The sequence below is a fragment of the Oncorhynchus kisutch genome, linkage group LG15 (assembly GCF_002021735.2).
Source record: "Oncorhynchus kisutch isolate 150728-3 linkage group LG15, Okis_V2, whole genome shotgun sequence".
NCBI lineage: Eukaryota > Metazoa > Chordata > Actinopteri > Salmoniformes > Salmonidae > Oncorhynchus > Oncorhynchus kisutch.
Genome location: NC_034188.2, coordinates 71,565,945 through 71,580,347, shown reverse-complemented (window position 1 = coordinate 71,580,347; position 14,403 = coordinate 71,565,945). Strand labels below are relative to the sequence as shown.

General features: G+C 44.0%; 1 protein-coding gene across 3 annotated transcripts in view; it reads left to right on the top strand.

Annotated features, from left to right (window-relative positions):
• Positions 1-14,403, top strand: part of LOC109905819 (kinase suppressor of Ras 1) — a 61,904-nt gene that overhangs the window by 16,818 nt on the left and 30,683 nt on the right. For 2 of the 3 annotated variants that reach the window (XM_020503442.2, XM_020503441.2), the window contains exon 2: positions 4,507-4,647. In XM_020503442.2, coding sequence (XP_020359031.1) covers positions 4,507-4,647 — 141 coding nt within the window. Of the gene's footprint in view, positions 1-4,506; positions 4,648-12,926; positions 13,289-14,403 lie in introns of those variants that run through there. The other variant, XM_020503443.2, reaches the window with a different exon arrangement.

Below are 14,403 nucleotides of genomic sequence, written 5' to 3'. Positions count from 1 at the left end.
AAGGAATGAAAAAAAGATGTACATAAAAATATATGAATGAGTGATGGCCGAACGGCATAGGTAAGATGCAGTCGATGGTATAGAGTACAGTATATACATATGAGGTGAGTAATGTAGGGTATGTAAACATTATATAAAGTGACTAGTGAAACATTTATTACATAAATTTTTTCATTATTAAAGTGGCTAGAGATGAGTCAGTGTGTTGGCAGCAGCCACTCAATGTTAGTGATGGCTGTTTAACAGTCTGATGGCCTTGAGATAGAAGCTGTTTCTCAGTCTTTCGGTCCCCGCTTTGATGCACCTGTACTGACCTCGCCTTCTGGATGATAGCGGGGTGAACAGGCAGTGGCTCGGGTGGTTGTTGTCATTGATGATCTTTTGGCCTTCCTGTGACATCGGGTGGTGTAGATGTCCTGGAGGGCAGGTAGTTTGTCCCCGGTGATGCATTGTGCAGACCTCACTACCCTCTGGAGAGCCTTACGGTTGTGGGCGGAGCAGTTGCCGTACCAGGCGGTGATAGAGCCCGACAGGATGCTCTCGATTGTGCATCTGTAAAAGTTGGAGAGTTTTTGGTGACAAGCCAAATTTCTTCAGCCTCCTGAGGTTGAAGAGGCGCTGCTGCGCCTTCTTCACCACCCTGTCTGTGTGGGTGGACCCATTCAGTTTGTCCGTGATGTGTAGCCGAGGAACTTAAAACTTTCCACCTTCTCCACTACTGTCCCGTCGATGTGGATAGGGGGCTGCTCCCTCTGCTGTTTCCTGAAGTCCACTATCATCTCCTTTGTTTTGTTGACATTGAGTGTGAGGTTATTTTCCTGACACCACACTCCGAGGGCCATCACCTCCTCCCTGTAGGCTGTCTCCTCGTTGTTGGTAATCAAGCCTACCAATGTAGTGTTGTCTGCAAACTTGATGATTGTGTTGGAGGCGTGCATGGCCACGCAGTCATGGGTGAACAGGGAGTACAGGTGAGGGCCCCAGTGTCCTCCCCAGTGTTGAGGATCAGCGGGGTGGATATGTTGTTACCTACCATCACCACCTGGGGGCGGCCTGTCAGGAAGTCCAGGACCCAGTTGCACAGGGCCGGGTTGAGACCCAGGGTCTCGAGCTTAATGATGAGTTTGGAGGGTACTATGGTGTTAAATGCTGAGCTGTAGTCGATGAACAGCATTCTTACATAGTAATTCCTCTTGTCCAGATGGGTTAGGGCAGTGTGATTGCGATTGCGTCGTCTGTGGACCTATTGGGGCAGTAAGCAAATTGGAGTGGGTCTAGGGTGTCTGGTAGGGTGGAGGTGATATGGTCCTTGACTAGTCTCTCAAAGCACATCATGATGACGGAAGTGAGTGCTACGGGGCGATAGTCATTTAGCTCAGTTACCTTAGCTCTCTTGGGAACAGGAACAATGGTGGCCCTCTTGAAGCATGTGGGAACAGCAGATTGGGATAAGGATTGATTGAATATGTCCATAATCACTCCAGCCAGCTGGTCTGCGCATGCTCTGAGGACGCGGCTGGGGATGCCGTCCGGGCCGGCAGCCTTGCGAGGGTTAGCATGTTTAAATGTTTTACTCACGTTGGCTGCAGTGAAGGAGAGTCCGCAGGTTTTGGTAGTGGGCCGTGTCAGTGGCACTGTATTGTCCTCAAAGCGAGCAAAGAAGTTGTTAAGTTTGTCTGGGAGCAAGACATCCTGGTCCGCGATGGGGCTGGTTTTCCCTTTGTAGTCCGTGATTGACTGTAGACCCTGCCACATACCTCTCATGTCTGAGCCATTGAATTGCGACTCTACTTTGTCTCTATACTGACGCTTAGCTTGTTTGATTGCCATGTGGAGGGAATAGCTACACTGTTTGTATTCGGTCATGTTTCCGGTCACATTGCCCTGATTAAAAGCAGTGGTTTGCGCTTTCAGTTTTGCGCGAATGCTGCCATCAATCCACGGTTTCTGGTTGGGGAATGTTTTAGTAGACGCTGTGGGTACAACATCACCGATGCACTTGCTAATAAACTCGCTCACCGAATCAGCGTATTCATCAATGTTATTGTCCGACGCTATGCAGAACATATCCCAGTCCACCTGATCGAAGCAATCTTGAAGCGTGGAATCCGATTGGTCGGGCCAGCGTTGAACAGACCTGAGCACGGGCGCTTCCTGTTTTAGTTTCTGTCTATAGGCTGGGAGCAGCAAATTGTAGTCGTGGTCAGATTTTCCGAAAGGAGGGCAGGGGAGGTCTTTATATGCGTCGCGGAAGTTAGAATAACAATGATCCAGGGTTTGTTTTCAGATTAGCCTTGTTAAAATCCCCAGCTACAATAAATGCAACCTCAGGATATGTGGTTTCCAGTTTACATAGAGTCAAATGAAGTTATACACGACTGTGATTATGATCGAAGACTTCTCTTGGTAGATAGTGTTGTCGGCATTTGATTGTAAGGAATTCTAGGTCAGGTGAACAAAAGGACTTGCGTTCCTGTATGTTGTTATGATCACACCACGTCTCGTTAATCATAAGGCATAACACCCCCGCCCTTCTTCTTACCAGAGAGATGTTTGTTTCTGTCGGCGCGATGCGTGAAGAAACCAGGTGGCTGTACCGACTCTGATGACGTATCCCGAGTGAGCCATGTTTCCGTGAAACAAAGAACTTTACAATCTCTGATATCTCTCTGGAAGGCAGCCCTTGCTCGGATTTCGTCTACCTTGTTGTCAAGAGACTGGACATTAGCGAGTCGTATGCTAGGGAGCGGTGAGCGATGTGCCCGTCAATGGAGACGGACCAGAAGACCGCTCCGTCTGCCCCTTCTGCGGCCCCGTTGTTTTGGGTCGCCGGCTGGGATCCGATCCATTGTCCTGGGTGGTGGACCAAACCGAGCATCCGCTTCAGGAAAGTGGTATTCCTGGTCGTAATGTTGGTGAGTTGACGTTGCTCTTATATCCAATAGTTCCACCCAACTGTATGTAATAAAACATAAGATTTCCTGGGGTAGCAATGTAAGAAATAACACAAAAAAAACTAAATAGTGTATAGTTTCCTAGGAATGCGAAGTGAGGAGGTAATCTCTGTTGGCGCCGGAAGATTAGTGTGACGAAAGTGGTTGCCATTGGTTGCCAGGTAAAGCTTGCTATCTGGGTCTGGAACCCAAAGGTAAGGTGACATCTTGACTCTGCTATACTCAGGGATGGGCAACTGGCGGCCCTCTGGTCTATCCCCCCCCCACTGCAGCCCCTTATGATAAATGAAGATTTTTTCAGGGTTTCCATGGCGCTCAGTTGTCTTGGGACAGGCCAACGCCCCCATGACAAAAATTGCTCTGTGTCCTTTGAGTTTGTATGTAATGAGGACTATTTGCTGTTAGCTGCTCTGAGGGGAGAACTGTTAAAAACACATGAAGTCATAGATGAACTGAAACTGTCCCCTCCCCCTCTACCTCCCCCTCTACCTGTCCCCTCCCCCGCTTTTTCTCCTCGTTTCCTCTCCTTCATCAACATTCTACATTTATGTTCTTGAGAGTTTTTATCACTGAGGTGCTTCTGAGACAAAGTTGTACTTTTTTAGGCCTGAGTGTACAAAACATTAGGAACACCTTCCTAATATTGAGTTACACCCCCGACCCCCCACCCCTTTTGCCCTCAGAACAGCCTCAATTCGTTGGGGCATGGACTCGACAAGGTGTAGAAAAAACGTTCCACAGAGATGCTGGCCAATGTTGACTCCAATGCTTCCCACATTTGTGTCAAGTTGTATCTTTTGGGTGGTGGACCATTCTTGATACACACGGGAAACGGTTGAGCGTGAAATCCCAGCAACGTTGCAGTTCTTGACACAAACCGTCGTGCATGGCACCTACTACCATACCCCTTATTCAAAGGCACTTAAATCTTTTGTCTTGCCCATTCACCCTCTGAATGGCACACATACACAATCCATGTCTCAATTGCATCAAGGCTTAAAAATCCTTCTTTAACCTGTCTCCTCTCCTTCATCTTAACTGATTGAAGTGGATTTAACAAGTGACATCAATAAGGGATCATGGCTTTCCCCTGGTCAGTCTATGTCATGGAAAGAGCAGGTGTTCTCATCTACACTCAGTGGATCTCTCTCTCTCTCTCTCTTTCTCTGTCTCTCTTTCAGTTGACAGGGGGATTTCCTCAGCCTGAGCTTAGTCTCACTTCTCACCTGTGTTTTGCATAGAACACCAGACCTCATGCTGAAAATAACAAGAAAGAAATACTGTGCAGTTTGTTCTCAAACATCAGTGGGTTTCACACCTGCAGTTGTCAGTTTGTTGTCAGTCTCCTTTGTTAAAATTAAATGAAACTCCTACACACTGTGCTGCAAGTTTTAGTTTCCACTCATTTTGTTCTACTTTGTTATAATTACTTTCAGGATTATGCTTTTGCTTAGCATCGTCTCTGTTTCAGTTATTTTGTGAACATTCTTAATTACATTTTCCCCATCAACATTTTTGGAGACTCTTGTGTTTGTGTTGTCGCCCCCTCCAGGTGAAGCTGACTAAGTACATTTGTAAGCAGCTGCAGTGTAAGCAGAGAGTGCCTGAGAGACAGAGGACCCAGGCTCTGGCCAGCTACCCTCGACTGGGAGACTGGCTCTGCACCATCAACCTCAGACCTGAACTCATACAGGTACTATTTAGTCACACTGTGTATGTTGGTTGTGCATCTTGGTTGTTCCAATGAATATACTCTCCTGCAACCCGCCTCACCCAATGTTGTACAGATCTGCTATTGTTATACTTTAGAACCAGAACCCCCATCAGGAGCTAGCCAGCTAACTAGCTACTAGCTAGTAGTCAGTTAGCCACTGCAAGCGGTCTTCACTGTTAATTCGGACACCAGCCAGCCTCAGCTCGGTCAGTACCTGCCAGTCTGCTCAGCGCGATATCAACCCAGAGCATATCGGACAGCTTTTTCTCTACCACATCTCCGGATTCCTACCGCAAGCTCTGAAACTTTACACCGGATCATCGCAGCTAGCTAGCTGCAATCCGAGTGGCTACTCCTGGCTAAGGTCTATGTCCCAAAGCAAGCACCAGTTAGCCTTGAGCTAGCCTCGAGCTAGACCCATCTCCCGTTTAGCCGAAGAGGTCCACCAGCTAATTCCTGGGCTACAATACCTCTTTTGCCAATTGGCCTGGACCCTTTACTGCCGACATGGAGCCCCGCCGATCCATCACAACTGGTCTGCTGGCGTAATCGTCTGAGGTGGTTTCAACAGACTCTAACATTGTGACGTTGCTGAAGGCCCATCTGCTAGCCATCTGCTAATCGGCTCCCTGACTCACCTATTGTTACTCATTGGACCCCATGATCACTCGGCTACACATGCCTCTCACTAATGTCAATATGCCTTGTCTATTGCTGTTTTGGATAGTGATTATTATATTATTTCACTGTAGAGCCCCCAGCCCTGCCCAATATGCCTTAGGCTGTGGAGGTCAACTCCCTCTTGTAGGCGTCAATTGGGTTTACCTTGGTCTACAATCATGAGAGTTTTGCAGCTCCCATTCCTCTTTTGTCCCCCCCCCCCCCCACACACACATGCAGTGACCTCACCTGGCTGAACTGGTGCCTCTAGAGACATAACCTCTCTCACAAACCTCTCTCACAAAATGCCTAGGTTTACCTCCACTGTACTCACATCATACCATTCCCTTGTCTGTACATTATGCCTTGAATCTATTCTTCCATGCACAGAAATCTGCTCCTTTTACTCTCTGTTCTGAACGCACTAGACAACCAGTTCTTATAGGCTTTAGCCGTACCCTTATCCTACTCCTCCTCTGTTTCTCTGGTGATGTAGAGGTTAACCCAGGCCCTGCAGCCCCGAGCACCGCTCCCATTCCCCAGGCGCTCTCATTTGTTGACTTCTGTAACTGTAAAAGCCTTGGTTTCATGCATGTTAACATCAGAAGCCTCCTCCCTAAGTTTGTTTTATTCACTGCTTTAGCACACTCCGCCAACCCTGATGTCCTAGCCGTGCCTGAATTCTGGCTTAGGAAGGCCACCAAAAATCCTGAAATTTCCATCCCCAACTACAACATTTTCCGACAAGATAGAACTGCCAAAAGGGGCAGAGTTGCAATCTACTGCAGAGATAGCCTGCAGAGTTCTGTCATACTATCCAGGTCTGTGCCCAAACAATTCGAGCTTCTACTTAAAAAAATCCACCTTTCCAGAAACAAATCTCTCAATGTTGCCGCTTGTTATAGACCCCCTCAGCCCCCAGCTGTGCCCTGGACACCATATGTGAATTGATTGCCCCCATCTATCTTCAGAGTTCGTACTGTTAAGTGACCTAAACTGGGATATGCTTAACACCCCGGCCGTCCTACAATCTAAGCTAGATGCCCTCAATCTCACCCAAATTATCAAGGAACTTACCAGGTACAATCCTAAATCCGTATCCACAGGCCTCTTAGATATCATCCTGACCAATTTGCCCTCTAAATAAACCTCTGCTCATTGCCTGTGTCCGTAATGGGTCTGCGGTCAAACGACCACCCCTCATCAATGTCAAATGCTTACTAAAACACTTCAGCGAGCAGGCCTTTCTAATCAACCTGGCCTGGGTATCCTGGAAAGATATTGACCTCATCCTGTTAGAAGAAGATGCCTGGCTGCTCTTTAAAAGTGTTTTCCTCAACATCTTAAATAAGCATGCCCCTTTCAAAAAATGTAGAACTAAGAACAAATATAGCCCTTGGTTCACCCCAGACTTGACTGCCCTTGACCAGCACAAAATATCCCGTGGCGTTCTGCATTAGCATCGAAGAGCCCCTGCGATATGCGCTGATTGACAGAGTCCAAAGCCTTGGCCAGGTCGATGAAGGGGAGTCAGGGAACCATTATACACAGTCAGTTAAGAAAGCTAAGGCTAGCTTTTTCAAACAGAAATTTGCATCCTGTAGCACTAATTTCAAAATGTTTTGGGACACTGTAAAGTCCATGGAGATTAAGAGCACCTCCTCCCAGCTGAATATTGCACTGAGGATAGGAAACACTGTCACCACCGATAAATTTACAACAATTGATAATCTCAATAAGCATTTTTCTACGGCTGGCCATGCTTTCCACCTGGCTACCCCTACCCTGGCCAACAGCTCTGCACCTCCTGCAGCAACTTGCCCAAGCCTCCCCCCGTTTCTCCTTCACCCAAATCCGGACGCTACAAATCTGCTGGGCTAGACAATCTGGACCCTCTCTTTCTAAAATGATCTGCTGAAATTGTTGCAAACCCTATTACTAGACTATTCAACTTCTCTTTTATATTGTCTGAGATCCCCGATGATTGGAAAGCTGCCGCGGTCATCCTCCTCTTCAAAGGGGAGACACTCTAGACCCAAACTGTTATAGACCTATATCCATCCTGTCCTGCCTTTCTAAAATCTTCGAATGCCAAGTTAACAAACAGATCACTGACCATTTAGAATCCTTCTCCACTATGCAATCTGTTTTCCGAGCTGGTCATGGGTGCACCTCAGCCACGCTCAAGGTCCTAAACAATATCATAACCGCCATCGATAAAAGACAGTACTGTGCATCAATCTTCATTGACCTGGCCAAGGCTTTCGACTCTGTCAATCAGCGCATTCTTATTGGCAGACTCAATAGCCTTGGCTTCTCAAATGACTGCCTCGCCTGGTTCACCAACTGCTTCTCAGATAGAATTGAGTGTGTCAAATTGGATGGGCTGTTGTCCGGACCTCTGGCAGTCTCTATGGGGGTGCCACAGGGTTCAATTCTCGGGCCGACTCTTTTCTCTGAATATATCAATGATGTCGCTCTTGTTGCTGGAGATTCTCTGATCCACCTCTACGCAGACTACACCGTTCTGTATACATCTGGCCCTTCTTTGGACACTGTGTTAACAAACCTCCAAACTAGCTTCAATGCCATACAACACTCCTTCCGTGGCCTCCAACTGCTTTTAAATGCTAGTAAAACTAAATGCATGCTCTTCAACCGATAGCTGCCCGCACCCTCCCACCCACCCGACCAGCATCACTACCCTGGACAGTTCTGACTTTGAATATGTGGACAACTACAAATTCTTAGGTGTCTGGTTAGACTGTAAACTCTCCTTCCAGACTCACATTAAGCATCTCCAATCCAAATTAAATCTAGAATCGGCTTCCTATTTCGCAACAAAGCCTCCTTCACGCATGCTGCCAAACATATCCTTGTAAAACTGACTATCTTACCTATCCTTGACATCGGCAATGTCATTTACAAAATAGCCTCCAAAACTCTACTCAGCAAACTGGATGTAGTCTATCACAGTGCCATCTGTTTTGTCACCAAAGCCCCATATACTACCCACCACTGCGATCTGTATGCTCTCGTTGACTGGCCCTCACTACATATTCATCGCCAAACCCACTGGCTCCAAGTCATCTATAAGTCTTTGCTAGGTAAAGCCTCGCCTTATATCAGCTCATTGGTCACCATAGCAACACCCTCCCGTAGCATGCGCTCCAGCAGGTATATTTCACTGGTCATCCCCAAAGCCAACACTTCCTTTGGGCGCCTTTCCTTACAGTTCTCTGCTGCCAATGACTGGAACTAATTGCAAAAATCACTGAAGCTGGAATCTTATATCTCCCTCTCTATCTTTAAGTATCAGCTATCAGAACAGCTTACCGATCACTGCACCTGTACACAGCCAATCTGTAAAAAGAACACCCAGCTACCTCATCCCCATATTGTTATTTATCTTCTTGCTCTTTTGCTCCTCAGTATCTCTACTTGCACATCACCATCTGTACATCTATCACTCCAGTGTTTATGCTAAATTGTAATTATTTCACCTCTATGGCCTATTTATTGCCTTTCCTCCCTAATCTTCTACATTTGCACACACTGTACATAGATTTTTCTATTGTGTTATTGACTGTATGTTTGTTTATGGGTAACTCTGTGTTGTTGTTTTTGTCGCACTGCTTTGCTTTGTCTTGGCCAGGTCGCAGTTGTAAATGAGAACTTGTTCTCAACTGGCCTACCTGGTTAAATAAAGGTGAAATATAAATTAAATAAATAAGTGTGTGTGTGTGTGTGTGTGTGTGTGTGTGTGTGTGTGTTTGTGTGTGTGTGTGTGTGTGTGTGTGTGTGTGTGTGTGTGTGTGTGTGTGTGTGTGTGTGTGTGTGTGTGTGTGTGAATCAAGGAAAAGCAAGAGTCTACAGTGCCTTGCGAAAGTATTCGGCCCCCTTGAACTTTGCGACCTTTTGCCACATTTCAGGCTTCAAACATAAAGATATAAAACTGTATTTTTTTGTGAAGAATCAACAACAAGGGCGACACAATCATGAAGTGGAACGACATTTATTGTATATTTCAAACTTTTTTAACAAATCAAAAACTGAAAAATTGGGCGTGCAAAATTATTCAGCCCCCTTAAGTTAATACTTTGCAGATTGAATTTGGGTCTTTGTTTCTTTTGGACAGCAACATGCTTATGATAGGGCATATTTCATAGCAGTGAAGGCCTTTGCTGGAAGCTGAAAGCAGGCTTTTGTAGTTCCGCTCTGTCTCCACCCTTCCAGTTGGCAGTAGCAGCTTCACGGGGAGAGTTTCTGTCACTATTTTGTCAGGACTGGTACATACACAAAAACATTTAATCTGGTGTTTTTATAGAGACAGTTTGCTCTGCCAATGGAAAATGAGTGATCACTTTTTACCGTAAATGTATTCTCTCAAATGTATTCTCTCACAGACCTGCATTTAGGACTGTTGTTGTACGCTTTGGGTACCCACCCCCAAACCCTATTGGTCTGTAGTCAACTCTTGACGTGATCTTCTCCATTCCATGTCCCAGCTCGTGTCCTTGGCCTCCAGCCATACCCCCCTCACTATACCCCGGCCTATGTTTAGGTGTTATGTGTTTTTACTTTGTAACAAAATGGCAGAATATATATGTATGTGTACTGCACACCCAGCAGGTTTGTGCAGATGATGCTATTCAGAAATTGGCAACTGTCAAAAACAGAATAGGAGGATACTATTTTGTTATATACTGTATGTGTCCTGGCCCACTAATCTATGTCTATCACGGACCAGTCTAAGCTGCTCCTATCTACCAAGCCCTCTTTGCAAACACAGCCCAGTGGGCAAAAACTCATTGAATCAACATTGTTTCCATGTAATTTCAACAAAAACATTGAATGTGATGATGTTGGGAATTTCATATTTTTTCCACCAAACTTTTAACATAAATTCAATGACATGATGCTATTTTTTGTTGGTTTGGTATTTGGTATTTTATTAGGATCCCCATTAGCTGTTGCAAAAGCAGTAGCTACTCTTCCTGGGGTCCACACAAAACACGAAACACAATACAGAATGACTTAATACAGAACATCAATAGACAAGAACAGCTCAAAGTCAGAACTACATAAAAAAAAATGAAAGGCACACGTAGCCTATATATCAGTGCATACACACAAACCATATGGGTCAAATAGGGGAGAGGAGTAGTGCCTCGAGCTGTTGCTTTATCTGTTTTTTTGAAACCAGGTTTGCTGTTTATTTGAGCAATATGAGATAGAAGGAAGTTCCATGCAATTAGGGCTCTATATAATACTGTACACTTTCTTGAATTTGTTCTGGATTTGGGGACTGTGAAAAGACCCCTGGTGGCATGTCTGGTGGGATACGTGTCTGTGTCAGAGCTGTGTGTAAGCTGACTGTGCAAACGATTTGGGATTTTCAACACATTAATGTTTCTTATAAAAACAAGAAGTGATGCAGTCAGTCTTTCCTCAACTCTTAGACAAGAGAGACTGGTATGCATAGTATTTATATCAGCCCTCTGATTACAATGAAGAGCTAAATGTGCCGCTCTGTTCTGGTCCAGCTGCAGCTTAACTAGGTCTTTCCTTGCAGCACTGGACCACACGACTGGACAACTATAGAGATTAGACAAAACTAGAGCCTGCAGAACTTGCTTTTTGGAGTGTGGTGTCAAAAAATCAGAGCATCTCTTTATTATGGACAGACCTCTCTCCATCTTTACAACCATTGAATCTATATGTTTTGACCATGACAGTTTACAATCTAAAGTAATGGCAAGTTATTTAGTCTCCTCTACTTGTCCAACAGCCACACCATTCATTACCAGAATCAGCTGAGGTCTAGAATTTAAGAAATTATTTGTACCAAATGCAGCTAGGGGCCACACCAGATACTGACTGTTACTTTTGATTTTGACCCCCCCCTCCTTTGTTCAGGAACACATTATTACATTTCTGTTAGTTACATGTCTGTGGAACTTGTTCAGTTTATTTCTCAGTTGTTGAATCTTGTTATGTTCATACGAATATTTACACATGTTAAGTTTGCTGAAAATGAACACAGTTGACAGTGAGAGGACATTTATTTTTTTGCTGAGTTTAGTAAGAGACTGAAATAGTGACACAGAAAGAAAGAGTGGGTTCCGAGATAGAGATAGAAGGAAAGATATAGAAGTAAATAGATAAAAGGAAAGATAGAAGTAAAGACAAAGAAGTAAAGACAGACGTAATGACAGAAGTAAAGACAGAAGTAAAGACAGACGTAATGACAGAAGTAAAGACAGAAGTAAAGACAGAAGTAAAGACAGAAGTAAAGACAGACGTAATGACAGAAGTAAAGACAGAAGTAAAGACAGAAGTAATGACAGGAGTAAAGACAGACGTAATGACAGAAGTAAATAGATAAAAGGAAAGACATAGAAGTAAAGACCTAGAAGTAATGACAGAAGTAAAGATAGAAGTAATGACAGAAGTAAAGATAGAAGTAAAGACAGAAGTAATGACAGAAGTAAAGACAGAAGTAATGAGATAAAAGGAAAGACATAGAAGTAAAGACCTAGAAGTAGAGACAAAGAAGTAAAGACAAAGAAGTAAAGACAGAAGTAATGACAGAAGTAAAGATAGAAGTAAAGACAGAAGTAATGACAGAAGTAAAGACAGAAGTAATGAGATAAAAGGAAAGACATAGAAGTAAGGAAATAGAAGGAAAGACAGAAGTAAAGACAGAAGTAAAGACAAAAGTAATGACAGATGTAAAGACAGAAGTAATGAGATAAAAGGAAAGACATAGAAGTAAGGAAATAGAAGGAAAGACAGAAGTAAAGACAGAAGTAAAGACAGAAGTAATGACAGAAGTAATGACAGAAGTAAAGACAGAAGTAATGACAGAAGTAAAGACAGAAGTAATGACAGAAGTAATGACAGAAGTAAAGACAGAAGTAATGACAGAAGTAAAGACAGAAGTAAAGACAGAAGTAATGAGATAAAAGGAAAGACATAGAAGTAAAGACAAAGAAGTAAAGACAGAAGTAATGACAGAAGTAAAGACAGAAGTAATGACAGAAGTAATGACAGAAGTAAAGATAGAAGTAATGACAGAAGTAAAGACAGAAGTAATGACAGAAGTAATGACAGAAGTAAAGATAGAAGTAAAGACAGAAGTAATGAGATAAAAGGAAAGACAGAAGTAAAGACCTAGAAGTAGAGATATAGAAGAAAAGACAGAAGTAATGACAGAAGTAAAGACAGAAGTAATGACAGAAGTAAAGACAGAAGTAATGACAGAAGTAAAGACAGAAGTAATGACAGAAGTAAAGACAGAAGTAATGACAGAAGTAAAGACAGAAGTAATGACAGAAGTAAAGACAGAAGTAATGACAGAAGTAAAGGAAAGAAATAGAGAAATAAAAGGAAAGGCATAGAAGGAAAGATATGGAAGTAAAGAGAAGTAAAGACAGAAGTAATGACAGAAGTAAAGACAGAAGTAATGACAGAAGTAAAGACAGAAGGAAAGAGATAAAAGGAAAGAGATAAAAGGAAAGAGAGAAGGAAAGATATAGAAGTAAAGAGATAAAAGTAAACACAGAAGTGAAGACATAGAAGGAAAGAGATAGAAGTAAAGAGATATAGATTTAGTAGATAGGTAGTAGTGTTTTCATTGCCCCATGCCAGCTACAGTACACCCCACCCCCCCGCCACGCTATTTATACACACGGTCCTGCCTCCCCACATACCACACACACGCACACTCACACACATGGACGTAAGCACTCACACACGCATGGACATGAGTGCTCTCACAAACACAGACACATAACACTGGACAGCGTAGGATCGCCGATACAGACTATGAGAAAGGAACTTACGTGGCTAAACTTGCAGGTCCTGGATTCAACAGGTGGATTTATAGGGAAAGGCAGACAGAGATAGTAGGACCAGTGAAGAGCAGCACATGTGGTGCTGTGTCCGGGACACTGAGGTAGGCTAATGTCGTGTCTAATTGAAAATAACATTATTCTCCGCTCACAGCAAGAAAGCATGTGGATGTATGTTGTTATGCAAAGGATTGACAACAATGTTTTGTCACCAAAAATGTGTTAAGTCCATGAATGCAAATCTGCATTCTTGCAGAACAACAATGTTTTGACTGTTCCTGTAAGTCTGGCAACCTGTTTTAATTGAATAGGTTAGAATACAAGCCATTCTCTACTTTAGCATCTGTGTGGACCATACTATCACAGCTCCTAAAACGCTTTTGTCAATTGTCTTTCACTCCCTATGAAAGTGTCCTGGCAACAATGGCCATTCATTTAGCCAGGGCTCCTCTCCATTTGCTATATGACTCACAGTGCAGGAATGTATTCACCCATGCCTCATCACACTAAAAGTGGCACCAGTTGGCTGACAGTCTGTTGGGTACATTTGGGATCGGATGTGCTAAAAGAGCTAGCCTGGTCCCATATCTGTTTTGTTTTGGGTGATCTCGCACTTCGAGGCCCACGTGAGAAGGTTCTTTAATCAGGTCAACACCAACAAGGCCGCAGGCCCTGACGGTATTCCAGGGCGCGTTCTCAGAGCATGTGCAGAACAGCTGGCAGTCATTTTCAACCTCTTCTTGTCCCAGTCTGTAATCCCCACATGTTTTAAGATGACCACAATCATCCCTGTTCCTAAGAATTCCAATGCTTCATGCAACAATGATTAATGCCATGTAGCACTCACTTCTGAAATAATGAAGTGCTTCGAGAGGCTGGTTATAGCACACATTAACTCCACCATCTCAGCCACCCTAGACTCAAATCAAATCAAATCAAATGTATTTATATAGCCCTTCGTACATCAGCTGATATCTCAAAGTGCTGTACAGAAACCCAGCCTAAAACCCCAAACAGCAAGCAATGCAGGTGTAGAAGCATGGTGGCTAGGAAAAACTCCCTAGAAAGGCCAAAACCTAGGAAGAAACCTAGAGAGGAACCAGACTATGAGGGGTGGCCAGTCCTCTTCTGGCTGTGCCGGGTGGAGATTATAACAGAACATGGCCAAGATGTTCAAATGTTCATAAATTACCAGCATGGTCCAATAATAATAAGGCAG